The sequence below is a fragment of the Athene cunicularia genome (genome assembly GCF_003259725.1).
Source record: "Athene cunicularia isolate RWA chromosome 1 unlocalized genomic scaffold, athCun1 chr1_part2, whole genome shotgun sequence".
Classification (NCBI taxonomy): Eukaryota; Metazoa; Chordata; class Aves; order Strigiformes; family Strigidae; genus Athene; species Athene cunicularia.
The window spans coordinates 9,125,388-9,142,682 of record NW_020799092.1 but is presented as its reverse complement, the minus strand read 5'-3'; the positions used below and the strand labels follow the sequence as shown (position 1 = coordinate 9,142,682).

General features: G+C 39.3%; 1 protein-coding gene across 1 annotated transcript in view; it reads left to right on the top strand.

Annotated features, from left to right (window-relative positions):
• PIK3C2G (phosphatidylinositol-4-phosphate 3-kinase catalytic subunit type 2 gamma) overlaps positions 1 to 17,295 on the top strand; it is a 216,591-nt gene that overhangs the window by 149,261 nt on the left and 50,035 nt on the right. The window contains 3 exon segments of the mRNA XM_026863441.1: positions 6,816 to 6,874; positions 6,877 to 6,971; positions 11,391 to 11,497. Coding sequence (XP_026719242.1) covers positions 6,816 to 6,874; positions 6,877 to 6,971; positions 11,391 to 11,497 — 261 coding nt within the window.

Genomic DNA, 17,295 nt, shown 5'->3' with positions numbered 1-17,295 from the left:
ACCTTCGTTGTTCATCCTTTGACTACTGATGTATACGTCGAACTTCTTGTTGCACCTCATGTCCACCACCAGTTTTAACTGTAGTTGAGCTATGGCTTTCCTAACACCATTTCTGTGCACCCAGGCAGAGTTTGTGTATTTCTCCTTTATAGCCAGTCCTTACTTCCACTTTCCATATATTCCTTTTTTCCTTGAAGCTTAGTCACAAGCTCACTGTTTGGGCAAGTGACTATCCTCTATCTATTACTGGAAGTAAAAGATATTAAAAATACAATTGAGCATAAATCCCGTGGGATAAATAAATTCTTGGTTTTTTGGAAAGCTGTTTCAAATTTGCTAATTCACTTCTCTCTTGTATTCCTTTTCATAGCATTGTAATTACTGTTTGGTAATTGAAATTTAAACTGTCATTTTACTTAGATATGGATGGATATATGTCAGGTCTGGGTGATCTGAAGAATAAAGTCTCAGCAAGAGGCTGTTCACACTTTTCAGGAGCAGACATATCTGTGGAACTGTTAGCAAGGTTTCTTTGCTACAAGAAATAGAAAACAAATCAGAACATAGATTTGCTGGTAACAACTGTCATTGAAGTCAATGGGAAAATGCTATTTCAGCATGTGAAGTATTTCTATTTTATACAAAGCTCAGAACTATTGCTCTATTATGAAGTCACTTAAAATATATTCATATCATTTAGATTATGTGCTTGCTGAAGAGACTGTCATCTCCTATAACAGTGATCAGAAAAATAATAAGCACTGTAGAGTTCTCCTGGAGCATTCACCTTTCTTGAATGGTTATTTTGTCCAGGAGAGGAACATTTTGTGAAATAGATTTAATATACCCTTAGTAGAGCTCTTGTTACTTTCACAAATAACATTATTTTCAGTTAAGAAGGCACTGCCTAGATGAAACCGTTACAGTGCAGAACTGCGTTAACAACCATTCATGGAAAGTACATACCTGTGTTTCAGTATCAAGAAGGAAGGATACACCAAATGGCATACCATTAGTTTTGTTATGGGACTGACATCTTTCAATATTTTCATTAGTAACTGGTATGATGGGATAGAAAACATGTTTGTACACTTTTTAGTATTTAGAGGCCTATTGTAAGAGTTTTTGACTATGGTGAAAGTTGGGATTAGCAGTGCTAGGTTATGTTTCAGAAAGAGATCTGAGAGTTGTACTACAGACAAGTTGAATATGATCTGATGATAGAATATTGAATTGGAAAGCATGAAATGTGAAGTAATCCTTTTGCTTCACATGACACTGGTAAAATTTCAGCTGGAATATTTTGAACATTTTACTATTAGAAAGATGTGGATAAGGAGTCCAGAGAAATTACAAGGAGTCCAGAGAAAACCAATTAAAATTATCAGACATCTGTAAAACAAGACTTATGAGAAAAGGTTGAAACAATTGTTTACAGAAAATTGAGGAAAGACATAATAACAGTCTGCAAATACATTAGAGGCTGCTGTAAAGAAGATGGGATCTTCACGTTCCCTTAGGAAATAATAAGAATTAATAGGATGCAACACAGCAAGGTGAGATTAGGCATTAAGGAAAAAAACTCTGTGAGGGGAGATGCTGGAACAGAAATTTGATAGGGAGGTTGTAGAAGATCTCTATTGCTAAAAATCTTTGAGAATACACTAAATAAGCATCTCAAAAGCATGTTTATGGTTGATCTTGTCCTGGTAAGCAGAAAGATGGAGTATCTCTTGCAGTGCCCTTTCCAGGCATATTTTTTTATGCCTCTTTATATGGTTGCTTGAGACAAATTGTATTGTGCAGTTGTTCACTGTTTCATTCTTTACTATATGAAACAAATACACTTGCTTGTGTTTTTTTCTGTGTCTACAAATATATATGATTAGTATGATTAGATATTTTCACTTGGCTTAGAGAAATGAGCACTCATTCATTTATTTTGTGTGTGTTCTTCAATAATATTTTGGCTTTTTCTGCAGAGCAAAGGCTATCAGCTTTCAAACACTCTCTAAAAGTTCTTCCTATTTACTGTATATGTCTAAATTCCACATAGTTATGTTGAATACTATCAGTTACTCTTGACTCAGCCAAAATGGTTTTAAAGCAGTCAGGGAATATATTGGGGGACATATGCTGGTGAGCAGCGGATTTTTAAATTGCAAACAGTTCTGTATGGTTTCTCATGCACTGTCTCCTATGTCCATATGACAATTTGGACTGCAACTGTTTTGATCTCATTGTATCACTGTGTGTGACTTGAACTTTTCCATAACTACACTATTAGGAAGTTTAGATTCGATCAGAGTAAAGGTCATTTGTTGTTGATTATCTCATATGCTTTTTCTACTTAATATAAAAGTAAGTCAATGTATCATTCTTAAATGTTCTGTACTGTCAGATTCATAGTAGGAAAAACTAAAACCATTGTTAATCTTACAAGCTTTGTTAATCAGTTTACATCTAGTGTTTCATAACAAAGCCTGATGATCTTACTGGTCTTCTAGGAATACACCATATTTCTAGAAGTCCCAGTAAATGTTCCCATCACCTCAGAGCAAGTTTGTTTTTGCATGATGATCTCTTCAGTTGATTGAGGTTTCCTTTCTTTCTTCCCACTCATGACACATCATCCAAACATTCTTAATCTCCAGAGGAGCTGCAAAACACATTCCCATGAAAATTTTAAATCTCTAAAAGCAGTACACAAGAAAAAAAATAATAAAACCACCATAAAACTAGCCTTGCTTGCTTCTGACTGAATGACTTCAGTGAACTCTTTTGCCACAGTCGTTGTAAAGTATGTCTTTAAGGTCCAGGACTGCAATCAGACTGTCACAAACAGGGCTATTGCCTTTTGGACTGATTTCTATTATAAAACCAAAGAGCTCATTAATCTCATCTAGGGCTTTAGTGGGGAAAAAAAAAAAAAAAAAAAAGGGGGGTAATGATTTTGGGAGATTTATTGGCTGTACATCTTTGGTCTACCTCAAGCCACAGCATTTCTCTCAATGAGTCTTTTTTTTTTTTTCTAGAAAAGATGGTATCCAACATTACCATCATACAGTAGTCATTCAAGAATGCTTCATTTCTGTATTTCTTCAGCACACTATAAAGAAAAAATATATCTTTTGGTCTTCTACAGAGATACAGTAAAAGGCTTTACTTGAAAATAATTCATTGTACCAGTTTTGTTAAACTGATGCCTGCCATTTCACTAACTTGATGGAGACAGCAAGTTGTAATGGATACAGATTTTAGGCAAAAGGATGCTTGTCCCATTGGCTGTAACACAGTCTAACATCCTATGGACATAAGGTATTACAGGGCTTATGCATGATCCTGGCAGTATGCTTTGGGGTAAGAAATATTTCATGTTTATATCTGTTATATAACTTTATGTGAGCAAGATATGTAGTAGATTTATGTTCAAATGAGTGATGTCTTTCATTGTTACTATCATCAGGCCTTTGGATGCATTGCATATCTTCTGAATAAATGCTATCATTAATATGATCTTGGCTATGTGCCACAAAGAAGAATGTCAGTTAGAGATGTACTGGTTTAAATAGACATATTTATATGCACCAGGGTGAGATTCATTTGCGTGTGTGTGTGTGTGTGTGTGTGTGTGTGATAAATTACAATGCTCATGCAACCCCAGGGTATGCATTGCTTTTTTTCTTATGTAGGCTAAACCAGCCTGTGTTGTTTGCCGATGTAAATTTTCCCGTGCATGATGGATGGTGACTTGACTTGGCTGCTTGTAATGTTGCTGGAGTAATTTTTAGACTATCCCCTTCTATGTTTTTATATTCCAAAGGAGTCTGTGAAAGCTGCAAGGAACATTTTGCATCTATATGCAGACATTTAGCCCCGTCAACTGGTTTTTCAGAATCCTTTATGCACTCTTCAGTGAGTAAGTGTTTCCTCCCACTGAAATTTTGCTTTTTAACATTATTGTGAGAAACAACTGTGTTGTTCCTTCTAGTGGGTCTTGTCTTCTATACTAAAATGGTTTTATGTGGGTTTTTTAGGTTCAGTTACAATGTGTTCCCTTTATGAGCAAGTTGGCTTACCTCGATACACACAGGAATGGAGATTCAGCATCTGGCTGGCTGTAGGGGTTACCTTATGGGAGAGGCTCTGATATCACAACACCTTGAGCAAAACCAGGGAAAGAAAATTTCTACGTGGTGTTTTGCAGATTAACAAGGGAAGACAGGCCTACCACCTTAGAAGACAGTCTTAAAAGATACTGAGAAATTTAAGAACCTTGTAAAACTGCTTAAAATCATATTACAAGTAAAATTATTTATAAATAATATAAATACTAAAATATCAGTTACATGTTCAAATGGATCCTTTAGCAGCAACAGAGAATTGACTAATATTGCAGTCCTTGCATTATGTGGAAATTGGCCCATAGCCCAAACCAATGATGTTAAACACCCTGTTTCTTCAGCAAAGTAATTTCTGATTGCAGGATCTGTTTTCAGCTAAAGTAGCTTAATGTGGGACACTTGGAAACGCTCCGGAAGGGATATGTTTTCATAGTGTAATTGTGTCTCTTGATGCAGTAGGACATCAGAAACCAAATATTAATTTTGAAGAAAATATATAATATGGGGCCTTTACAGTGGTAATTTTGACTTGGAATATTTTAGCCCAAAAATATAAATGCACTTAAGAAACAGATTTGATTTTTAGACATTCTCAAGATGCTAAAGTTCTTTCAGATCAGGATTTAGACTGGACTTATGTCCACAGACAAGTGAAAATGTTAACAGTGGTAGTTTTCTGGCTCTATCTCTCTTTCTTATTGGCTTCAACAAATTGACTTCCATGACTCTAACTGTATCAATTTTTTTAATACTTAATGTCTACTTTAAATACCACCACTAAACAAAAGATAAACAGAAAGATGAAGGAATGAAAGTTCTGGGAAAATCTTACTCTCTGAAATCAGTAATAGATACAGGTTTGTAATTCTCCAAGAGTTACAGCACAAAACTACACAATAACATGTAACAGTCATACTGTAACATAACTGTCACACTATGAACTCACATCTTGCATAATACTGAAAAATGCGGGAGGACAGAATTGCTATTGTGGACCCTCATTATTCCTTGTACTACCTAGCTGAAAATAAATAATATTTAAAAAAAAAAACAAAACAACAAAAAACAAAACACAAAACACCTTAGTGGCCTGGACTGCTTTAAGGTGAATGACACCCATGGGAGCTCTGGTTTCAAAGTTAGGTTCAGTATAAAACAGGAAGACTTTCCAAACAGAAGAATGGGAAGGCCCCCTGGACATTTCTTGTGACATAGACTTCTATCTGCAGCCTAGAGTCTTATGGCAACTTGTCTTTCTATGATAATACAAGGCAGGTGGTTTTATGGGAAACTGTGGAAAAATCTTAGGAAAACTTCTCTGTCTCATTAATGAATCAATCAGCAAGCCAAGTGGGTTCAGATGCAGTCCACATTTGAGGTTTTGGCATGAAACAGAGATCCCCGAATTTCTTTCTTCGTTCAAGCTTCCCAAGAATATTTATTCAAGTTCATTTTGATTTAAGGGTCAACACACAATGTATATTTCCCTGGAATATAGCCCTCTAATCTGTTAAATACCTCTGTGTATACGGTTGTGATGAGTAAATCACTGCAGTAGTTTTGTCTGCATGAGGTCTTTCTGAAACTATCAAGTGATAGGATTGTTAGCAGAAGCCTGGCTAATCTGTTTTTTTTCTGCAATAACATGCCATAAATAAGAAAAAAAGGCAAGATGTGCCGTCAGATTCTGAACTTCATCTACTCCAGGGTGAACACAGAGTAACTGTACAGAAAACAAGACATTGCATTTAGGTTTATTCTGTTGTAACTTGGGTCAGAAACACCCCTTCAAAATGGTGTATATTTAATGATAGCATCATATTGTGGTGGTTTAAGCCCTGCTGGGACCGGAGACCACGTTGCCATTGCCCCTCCCCCACCCTCAGCCGGTCGGGCTGGCAGTGAGGCACAAACCCGGGTTAAAATAAGAAGAAATTTAATACAACAGTGTGATAATCTGAACAACAACAGTAGCAATGATAACAGCAAGAAAACAAAAATAACAGTAAGCAAGACAAAAGATATACAGAGAAATACCGCAAATGGTTATGGAAAAAGCCCGCCGTGAGCTCCCCTCCACCAAAACCACAAAGGAAAAAGTTCCCATGCTCCCGCACCGGGATCTGACATCAGCATGGTATGAATAACCCAGCTGGAAATCCCTTCCCCCTCTCTCTGCTGGGGAAACTTAACCCTATCCTAGCTGAACCAGGACACATATGTTGTATTTTTTTGTTGTTGGATTGTGGAGTTGTAGGGATTTTTCTTAAATCCACTTCTTGCCTAGTAGGGAGTTGATATTTATATCCCATCCTCTTTGAGAACCTCTAAATATTTCAGTACCAAGAGAGAACTTCTTTCCAGATTCACTTTCAGGCTGGAATAAAAAAATTAGAACAGTGAGAATTTAAAAAGAAAAGCAAAGAGCCAGAAGAAAATATGTAAGCTCCAAGCTTTTCCAGTGGTTGGATTTCTCACTAGGAAGCTCTTGCTGTGAAACCTGTCTCTGCCCCAATTAGTCAGGGACACGAGGCAGAGCAATAGAGCAGTCCACAATGAGCAAGGGAGAGATGAAATAATGTGGAAGGTAATACTGAAAAAACACATCTGAATAATGAGTTGGAAATATTAACTCTCTGCATGATTTTCTATTTTTGGTGAAATTTCTCATGTAATTGTTCTCTTTTTGAGGGATCGAGCTCCCTTCATCTTCACATCAGAGATGGAGTATTTCATCACAGAAGGTGGAAAAACCCACAGCGTTTTGAAGACTCTGTGGAGCTTTGCTGTCGGGCTTATAATACAGTCATGAAACACAGCTAGATACTCTTGAACCTGCTGGAAATGGTAAGAAGCTTGAGAATAAAACCAAAAAATCAGTTTCCTCTGGTGTCCTCTTCTCCTTTACCACTTTTCTGCTGCCCCCAGTAGCACTGTGATTTGAAGAAGTATCAGCTGCACTGCTGGAAATGATAGTGCTGGCACTTCTTGTGCAAAGAAGCTCACCAATTTCAGTACTAATTTCTGAGAAAGGAGAAGCTATGCTGCTTGTTTGGGTTTTTTTTTCCTTTTTTAATACATTTTTTTTTACAAAATAGCAGAAAACTGCAAAAGAAGATGGGTACAAGTCTCACATTCAGGAATTTCATTCAGCCCTTTTTCTAGGTCTTCAAGAAACTATTTATCAATCCTATTCATGGTTACAGCAAGACAAAGTATTTCATGGAATGGGTGATATGACAGTACCTAGCAGCACTGCAGTTAATAGTGATGCATTTAGAATGGGGTTTTGCACATTTCCATACTCCCTTCTTAGGGTGGCAAACACAGGAAAGAAAAAGCACTACCCATGTTGATACAGGTTTAACAATCCTTTTGTATAGGATTTTAAGATCTCTAGGAGTCTTCATCGCTTAGGTATTCCTACCGATTGATGTACTGTGGCACACTCCATAACTTATGCCTGTTTACTGTGTGTGAAACATTAATGATTTTACCCTTTGCAGGCAGCATGAGAATTTTAAATTAACTAGTATTTACTAGGTTGCTTAGTTAAATATTAAATGAAAACTTATGTCCAGGGCCCTGTGCAAAACCTAGGTGACTGGTCTATGAGTGGAAAAATCTATACAGCATTATAAACAGAACCCTTGATGAGGTTGGGTTGCAGCCAAGAAGTTGATCTGTAAACATTACTTTATCATCTCCAACTTCTGCAATGGAGCAGGTAGAAATGGCAAGGATTTGCTCATCTTGTTTTCTTCTGTTTTGTCATGCAATGATACAGTGAGTGATTTCACAATATGAAGCAGGAAGGATTGCCCTACATCTCAAAACCCTGATTCTAAGTAGTCACAAAGGTACAGCAAAATTGCATTCTCATCATAAGGCATAATTGTGCACTGAAAGGAGTGCAGAGTGCAATTGTAGGAAATACTGTCTAAGTTAAAGAGCCTCTAGAAAGCTCAGGAGCACCCCTGCTCTCTCATCCACAGCAGTAATCCCTGCATTTCTGAAGAGGTTGCCTGAAACTGCATGCTGCAAATATAGCTACATCTTCTGCCTACCTCCTTGTCCCCAGTGCAGTCTCTTTTTCTGCAAGCAGCAGAGATAATGATGTTAGATTACTGTGGGATAATAGAGAGAGAGTGTTAGGAAAATGTTCCTGGCAGGAGCTCTGAAATAGAACTAGCTATCTCTGCTGGGGTATAGCTCAGCTTTGTCTGTATTCAGGACATGACACACCTTCTGTTTCTGCTGGGAAAAGGAAAGGTAGTAGTGCTGAGCTAAAAGTCAGTATACAGATACGTTTTAATATTTGCCAAAGGACTGCAGTTCAGTCAATTGTGTTGCATGTCATAATTGAAAAATAACTGGCAGTGTACTCGCACCCCATCGATGAGCACTTCGTATCAAACAAATTAAACAAACAAGGCAAGTTTGGGAATGTCTTGTTTTTTTCCAGTGATGTTTGGAAGGGTGAGCCTGGTTCTGCACTTGAAATGAGGTGTTGGTCAGAAACTGTAAGTATTAAAATGTTTTAGTTACATGGGCCATTTCCAGAAAGTAAATAGACTGTGAAAAATTTCCACTTTGAATTAATTTCCAAGCAAAATATCAGATATCCTGAAGGGGCAAGATAAACTAACCACTGCTTATTTGTATCAATGACAGTCTAAGATTTCTCTCACTGTCTGGAAATCGGCATCATTAATCTTTCCTTCCCTTCCCACATTCTGTTTTCTGAATGCTATTTATAAAACATGGTTAAAAAATCTAAACAATAAGGCTATTCCCAAAAAGTACAATACTTCACAGGAGTAGTAAATTGTGCCCTGGATGGTCAGTAACTAGAGGTAGTTTCTAGCAAACCATAATCATGAACAATTTGAGGGGGTTGGCCCAGTTTGGGGATTAATGCTTTTTCTTGGTGGTGGGCAGGTGTTTCTAGAGCTTTAATAACATTTGCTACTGGGAGTAAGAAATAATCCATGAAGTTTCCATCACTTTCAAAAGCAGAAACATCTGTGGGAGACCCGAGTCTGCTGGCAGAGGTCAGCTGCATAAATGCCTGTAGTTCATCAGCTTTGCTCTTATTAAAGTTTCAGTGTGAACTATTATAAAGAGGGTGATCACAGGACACAAACAGCTTTTGACTAAAGAAATGCAAAATCCATTATTGTTATAATGATTTTTCAGGTAGAAAATGATTTAAAGGGACTTAGAGGTGGTGCCAGACAGCAAGTAATTGATCCACTTGCCTCTGTTGTGACAAGGAACAGGTCAACATAATAGTATAAAACAGGAGACAATACCTAGACAGAGCAGATCTAAGACTCAAGAATCCTGTGTCCCCAGGACAGAGAGGAGTCAGAAGACCTGAGATAATCAAGTGTGGTAGGTCGTGACATATGTGTGGCCAGATGAGGGAAGCGATGCAGGCACTTAAGTTTAGGCATCTAGTGACAGTTGAGTTGCCCTAGGTGATCTGTATTTGTTTTCCACACAGTTGTTCCATGTATCATCTAGTATTGCTAGCTACAGTGTTCAGAAGCCTCCTCAGTCGGGGGACTGGAAACACAAAAGATAAGCTATATGGAGCAAAAGGGATGAAACAGTATAATAAGCTTCTTTGCAGCTACCAAAGCATTGTGTAGGTACTGCCCTGCTAAAGACTTTTTTTTTCTTTTCTTCGGCAAATTGTTTTCCACCTTCTGCAATGCAGAGAACCTAAAAAAACCCTGTTTTTTCAGTTACACTAGAGATCATTCAGATTACATTCCTATCTGTTAGTGTTCACTTTTCTAATGCAGGTCAAGAAGCTTAATTTGTCTCTGCAAAAACTTTTTTTTTTTTTTTTTTAAGGGGACAGGAGTTGTTATTATCTTTTTATGAATGGGTTGAAGGCATATAGATAAATACCATTGTGAGTACTTAAGTGCTGAATGTTGTTATTGTCCCTGCTCTCAAGTCACGTGAATTTACCTCACTGAGCTTTCTTCCTCTCTGCTCCTTCCTAGCCTGAACTCTGTAAGACAGCTGTCCAACTGTCCAGTGGTACTACAGATTGGGTCTGATATGAAGCAAGCTTTTCCTCATAATGCCAAACAAAAAAAACCCCAAACCAACAAACAAAAACCTGCCAACAACAACAAAAAAACCCAAAATTTTGAAACTTAACTAAAAATACTGAGAAGGTTTGAAGCAATAAAGAAAATATACCTCCCTATCTCTTTTACCCGTACTCTATCTGTCTCTTACCTAACCTTAAAATAAAAGCAGTGATTCCTTTTTCCTTTGCTGTTACTTGCAAAACTCAGTGGGTCTTTCTGTCTGAGCTAGACACAAATATCAATGACGAATGCACTACAGTGACTGCAAATTCAGATACATTTCCTTCTAAGCAATGTGAAGGAGTGATTTTTTTTTTCCTCCATTACTCACAAGGCATCACTCTCAATGTACTCTGACTGCTGAGAAATATCAGTAGGTTTTGAAATGAGTAAAATTTTTTGTTGTTGTTGACATTTGAAAATGCCCGGAGAGAGCTGTATGGGCAATTGGACACACTCAGTTGTCTATCCTGCTGGTGTTGTTAATTTGCAAGGGGAACATTTGCATTATTTGTCCTTTGAAACCAACTTGGACAACTGACTAGAACAGCTCCATTCCTCATCTATGGAGAATGATACCCTCTCCAGAGGGCAGTTCTCAGTACCCAAGTCAGGGCTTCTGTTACGAATCAACATCTAAAGAAACTTTTCTCCTCCAGTGACTGTAAAGGGAGTGAATCTATGATCCCTTTCAAGGAGTCCAGAGCAGTAATGGTGGAATCAGTAGTTAGGAATCATGAGAAGGTGATGTTGTACTAAATTGGATTGGGACTAAAATAACACTGTGTTCATAAAAGAAATGCGGTTAGTATTGTTCAGGTGGCTGTATTTGGCCACCTCCCCTTCATTACTATTAGAAGGCTATGAAGGAAGCTTAGCAATGCACACACTTGAGATTATGATATCCAAAGAGAAAATAAATAACTGAAACAGATTGGTGATTTTGACACATGCTTCTTTCCTGTATGTCAGTGTGAAATTTTACAATTATTCACACTCTAGCATTGCTCTGGCCTCAGAACCTTTTTAAGATCAGAAAAACCTTGTGTTTTACAAGAAGACCTTTTGGTGTAAAACCTTTCTTAGTTAGGCCCATCTCATTTAAATTTCTTTTCAGTAGACCAGTAGACTAACGAAATTTCTTTACTTCAAGATGCTGCATGCAGGATTGCCTGAGCTAAACAGCATTCAGGATCCGAAGTACATGTATGATAACCTCTGTCCTCAGGACTCAGACCTCCAGGCTTCAAGTTACTTTACAATATAAAACCAGAATACAATCCAGAAACCTCATCTCCTTTGCGCATGAAGCAAAACTGTCAAATAAAAAAAAATAAATTAAAAAAAAAATACAGCAACAGTTTTTGTGTTAAGAGGTTGTAATCAGTGAAATTACACAAAAGAATAATTGTTCTTCACATGTTTGCTTTTAAAAAGTCCATTCCTTGCACATGTTAAAACCAATGTCCTCAAATTTCTGGAAGAAACATTCATGTAATTGTGGTACACTTGAAACAAACCATTTAAGTGCCTAGAGATTTCTTCGGCTTTCACAGTGAAACCATCCTGGTTTATATCTAGTCAGCTTTTCTTTCTGCTTTTAAATGCAGCAGCTATATGCCACAGGATTTAGACTGCATTAAAATGTTCAACTTGCTAATGGATTTAGTGAGGACCTGGTATTCCTGCATTTTAGTCCCTTTTCTGTCCTTTTGACCTGTGTTGCCTCAGGGAAGTTACTTTCCTTCTGTCCGCTGTAGTTTCTCCATCTGCAAAATGTTACTAATTCTTCCTTTTAAGCACTTAACAGATCTATCACAGAAAAGCATCGGGTGTGAATAATAGTTATGTTTAAAACTTGATTTTTGTTAGGATAATGAAATCTTTACTTATTTGTGATAATTACTCGGGATTATTGAGGAGGAGCTGCAGATGATGTGTATAAATCAGTTTGAAGCCCTCAGTCCTGATCTTTCAGGTCAGGCATCTGCATTATAATTCCAACTGTTGATGTGATCATGCTCTAGATGGAGCCAGTGGAGACTGGATTTGGAAGGTCCCTTTCCCATTCTAGGCACAACATGAGAAAAATATCTCCCTGTCAGAGCTTGCCCTGTGCAGCACCACCATTTCCAAGGGCAGTCTGTGACTTCACACACCCTGGACACCCATGTACACCTGCAAAGCAAGGCCGACTCTTCTGACCACCTCCTGGTGCAAGTGGAGGGCACATACCCAGTTTACAGCACTGGACTCTGAGTGAAGGGCTGCTTTCAAATTCAGAGCACTAAAGGACATTCCCACAAAGCAGCACAGTTCTCTGCAAGTGCAAACTGCCTTGAGGCAAGAGCAATCCCACTACCCTTCAATACAGCCAGAGGGCACATTGCAATAAATAACTGAGGTGTAAGCTTAAACTGGAGCAGCTGAGCCAGCCTCCTTCCTATTACAGAGGCCCATATGAAGGTTTTGGGCAATTTGAATTGTTATTTATATGTCTCGTTTTTGTGTATTGGAATTGGAAATTGAGGCAGCAGGCTCATAGAAGGCTGGAACAGAGACCTAGAGAGTTTAAGGAAGACTATTCTTTGACAAGAAAGAGAGGAACTTCTCAAACAAAATTATTGTTCCATTATTTTTTTACAAAGCACAGCACTAAGTTCCTCCTCATTTAACACTTGTTTTTTCATATTCATTTAACACTTGTTTTTTCACTCTTGCCCCTTAGCAAGATTGTCTTATTTTAAAATTTAATTACAACTTCATATTTACGAACTCCTACCTTATGCTTCCCTTTAAAATTTACATATTCCTAAATTACAGACTTATATTTCCTCTTCAAATGGGAGACATGCAGTTTCTAATTAAATTGTAAAAGTTTTGATTCTGTCAAATAGTTTGGGTGGTTGTGTCTGTCTCTCATGGGGAACAACCCAGTTCATTCAATTAGTGAAAAAAAGGCTAGGATATGCATAACAAATAGGGAATTGTGAGTCTTCAGAGTGAAAATTGCATTAGTATCATGCAAGGTTCAGAGCTAGTGCCGTGTGCTCTTCTGGAGGTGGAAAGGATCAATATGCTTTTCAGTTGGGTGGGACTAAAGCTAAGATTAATATCACTGCAGTCTTGCTTAGCTGGTAGAAAAAACATGAAAGTTGAGTTCATTTGTAGCTCCATCATCTTTCCTGGAGTTAGGCAAGGTGGTTGTGGTGTTTTGAGGGTAATGGTGAAGGAAGTGAGGGACTTCAGAGTGGGAATTCATCTGCAGTCTTTCTCAGCCAAAGTATGTGGAATAACAGCTGGCATTGGGAAGGAGATGTGACTCAATATTGTTTTCAAAGTAAGAAGAGCTGATGTGTATAGGTTATAGGGGCCCTAGAAGGCTGGACACTCTTTAAGATAGTAGTCTTAATGGCACAGGAGCAGGCGGTCCCCAGGTGCTGTAAGAGAAACCAGCAGTATGGAAGACCACCCTGGCTAAACAGGGAGCTTTGGCTGCAACTCAGGGAGAAAAGGAGAATTTACAGCCTTTGGAAGAAGGGGCTAGCCACACACAGTGATTACAAAGAGGCTGTGAGGCTATGCAGGGTGGAAATCAGGAGGTCTAAAGCCCAGCTAGAAGTTAATCTGGCTTCAGCAGACAAGGATAACATGAAAAGTTTCTATAAGTATGTCAACAGTGAAACAAAGACTAGGGAGAGCCTCCATCCCCTGCTAGATGCAGGAGGAAACATGGCAACAAGTGATGAGGAAAAGGCTGAGGTGCTTAATGCCTTCTTTGCTTCAGCCTTTAATAACAAGACCAGTTGTACTGAGGGAATCCAGCCTCCTCAGCCAGAAGACAGAGACTGGGAGAACGACCCCCCACAATCCAGGAGGAGACAGTCAGTGACCTGCTGCATCACACAGACACACACAACTCTATGGGACGGGATGGGATACACCCGAGGGTGCTGAAGGAGCTGGCTGGGGTGCTTGCCAAGCTGCTTTCCACCATTTACCAGCAGTCCTGGCTGACTGGGGAGGTCCTGACAGATTGGAAATTGGCCAATGTGACGCCCATCTATAAGAAGGGTCTGAACAATGATCCGGGGAATTACAAGCCTGTCAACTTGACTTTGGTGCCCGGGAAGCTGATGGAGCAGCTCATCCTGAGTACCATCACACAACACATGTGGGACAACCAGATGCTAAGGCCCAGTCAGCATGGGTCTGTGAAAGGCAGGTCCTGCTTGACAAACCTGATCTCCTTCTATGACAGGGCGACCTGCTTATTGGATGAGGGAAAGGCTGTGGATGTTGTCTACCTTGACTTTAGTAAGGCCTTTGACACCGTTTCCCACAGCATTCTCCTGGTGAAACTGGCTGCTCACAGCTTGGATGGGCACACGCTTTGCTGGGTAAAAAACTGGCTGGATGGCCGGGCCCAAAGAGTTGTGGTGAATGGAGTTAAATCCAGCTGGCGGCCGGTCACAAGTGGTGTTCCCCAGGGCTCGGTTTTGGGGCCACTCCTGTTTAACATCTTTATTGATGATCTAGACGAGGGGATCGAGTGCACCCTCAGTCAGTTTGCAGATGACACCCAGTTGGGTGGAAGTGTTGATCTGCTCGAGGGTAGGGAGGCTCTGCAGAGAGACCTGGACAGGCTGGAGCCATGGGCTGAGCCCAACTGCAGGAGTTTCCATAAGGCCAAATGCCGGGGGCTGCACTTGGGCCACAACAACCCCCAGCAGTGCTACAGGCTTGGGGAGGAGTGGCTGGAGAGCTGCCAGTCAGAGAGGGACCTGGGGGGGTTGATTGACAGCTGGCTGAACAGGAGCCAGCAGTGTGCCCAGGGGGCCAAGAAGGCCAATGGCATCCTGGCTTGTGTCAGCAATAGCGTGGCCAGCAGGGACAGGGAAGGGATCTTACCCCTGTACTCGGCACTGGTGAGGCTGCACCTCGATGAATGTGTTCAGTTTTGGGCCCCTCACTACAAAAAGGACATTGAATGACTCGAGCGTGTCCAGAGAAGGGCAACAAAGCTGGTGCAGGGTCTGGAGCACAGGTCGTACGAGGAGCGGCTGAGGGAACTGGGGGTGTTTAGTCTGGAGAAGAGGAGGCTGAGGGGAGACCTCATCGCCCTCTACAGCTACCTGAAAGGAGGGTGCAGAGAGCTGGGGATGAGTCTCTTTAACGAAGTATCAAGCGATCGGACAAGAGGTAATGGCCTCAAGTTGCACCAGGGAAGGTTTAGACTGGATATTAGGAAGAATTTCTTTCTAGAAGGAGTTGTTATTAGTTGGAATATGTTGCCAAGGGCAGTGGTGGAGTCCCCATCCCTGGAGGTGTCTTAGAGTTGGGTCGACATAGCGCTGAGGGATATGCTGTAGTTGGGAACTGTCAGTATCAGGTTAATCATTGGACTAGATGATCTTCAACGTCTTTTCCAACCTAGATGATTCTGTGACTCTGTTTTGTTGCCTGATAGAGGTTCATATTAGGGTTAGGAATCCTGTTCAGCCCAGAGAAACTGTAGGTAGTACTCAGAGGCCAGCATGTCCTTCTTCACATTACATTTCTTGTTAGGGCTGGTGTTAAGGAAACAAAGTGGAAATGCTGCTCAAGTCCTGCTTACCAGCAAAACTGGCATTACATATAGATCTGTACTGTGCTGTGGGTTCTGCTTTTATTTGAAACTATTTTCTCCTAATATATTTTTAGTGAACTCCGGAGCTATTGTTCCATTTTCCTTCAAAATGTTTAAATGTAGATTTCTTATTGTCTGTATAGATCATTACATTACATAGAAAAGTCAGATGTTGCTTGGGTGCATATTTTGTTCTTTAATACTCTTAGGGTATGTTTGTAATATATATGCTCATTTGTAAGAAGAAAGTCTCTTGTCATTAGCTCAGGAATTTCCGTGGATCTCATTTCTCTTTGAGCTTTTTTTTTCCTTTATTCTAATTTGGATTCATGTTTGAACATAATTTGTGTTAATTCAACACATGTATTAACTCACGTTTCTACATGTTTAAACATGGGCAGAACATCAGGCTTCATGGCTATTAGTACTTTAACTTCTGAAAAGTGTATCCAGGCACTTTTCATAATAAAGACTTTAGGATGGCCTGATACCTGGATCCATGCAGAATTTATCCCTCTGTATAAGCATTTACTGATCTACCCCCAGGAATGTTAATATATTGAGATTATTGTGAGCTTTGCATTACCTACATTATCCTTACTCCTGTCCTTTAGAAATTTTTTTCCCTACTTCCTTGTTATACAAAAAGCCCAGGTGAAAAAAAATCCAGTTACACACTTCTCATGGTCACTCTGTAGCTTATTCCTGTAATCTGTTTTTCAAGCTGTACTTAGCAAGCCAAGGAAATTGTAAATTCTAATTATTAGCATAACTTTGAGTAGCTCTCAAATCCTTCACAATTTTAAGTCCTTTTTCTCCATAATTACTTCCAAAAACACTTTATTGTTTTTAAAAAGTTCTTTTCTAGACAAGGAGTGTTGTCAATGGACTGTTAAACACTACCAACAGAAAGCTATTTCTTATTCTAAGTACAAGGTAATTTATGTAATCTTTCAGATTCAATCATATAATGTATATGCTGAAAACCCCAATCTTCTGCTAGTGGAAACAGAACAGTATTTTTCTGTATTTCTGTAGAAAGGTTGCTTTTAGCAATTGTCTGAGTTTGGTTTGAGCAATAATACTGACATTGCCTCTACTGTTGTTTAAAAACAACGTGAAATGATGAATGATGTCACAAATATTTCAGTCAAAACAATGTTCATTTGTTCTTTGCCATCACCTTTTTAGCCAATAGAATAATGCTACCAGAGTTTGCACTGTAAGGTACTGACCCTTTTCAGGATCATAAAGAGTTCTGTGTTTTACCAAATTCCTTTGCCCTCATTCATGATTTAACACATGTTCAACAATCTGTGGTCTCATTTATGTACTGTATTCTTCTCACATTGGTTCATTTCACTGTTATGAGCTGATGAGCAGCAGTGTTAAGCCTCACAGTTTACAGCCTTCTGGAAGGTCACACCCT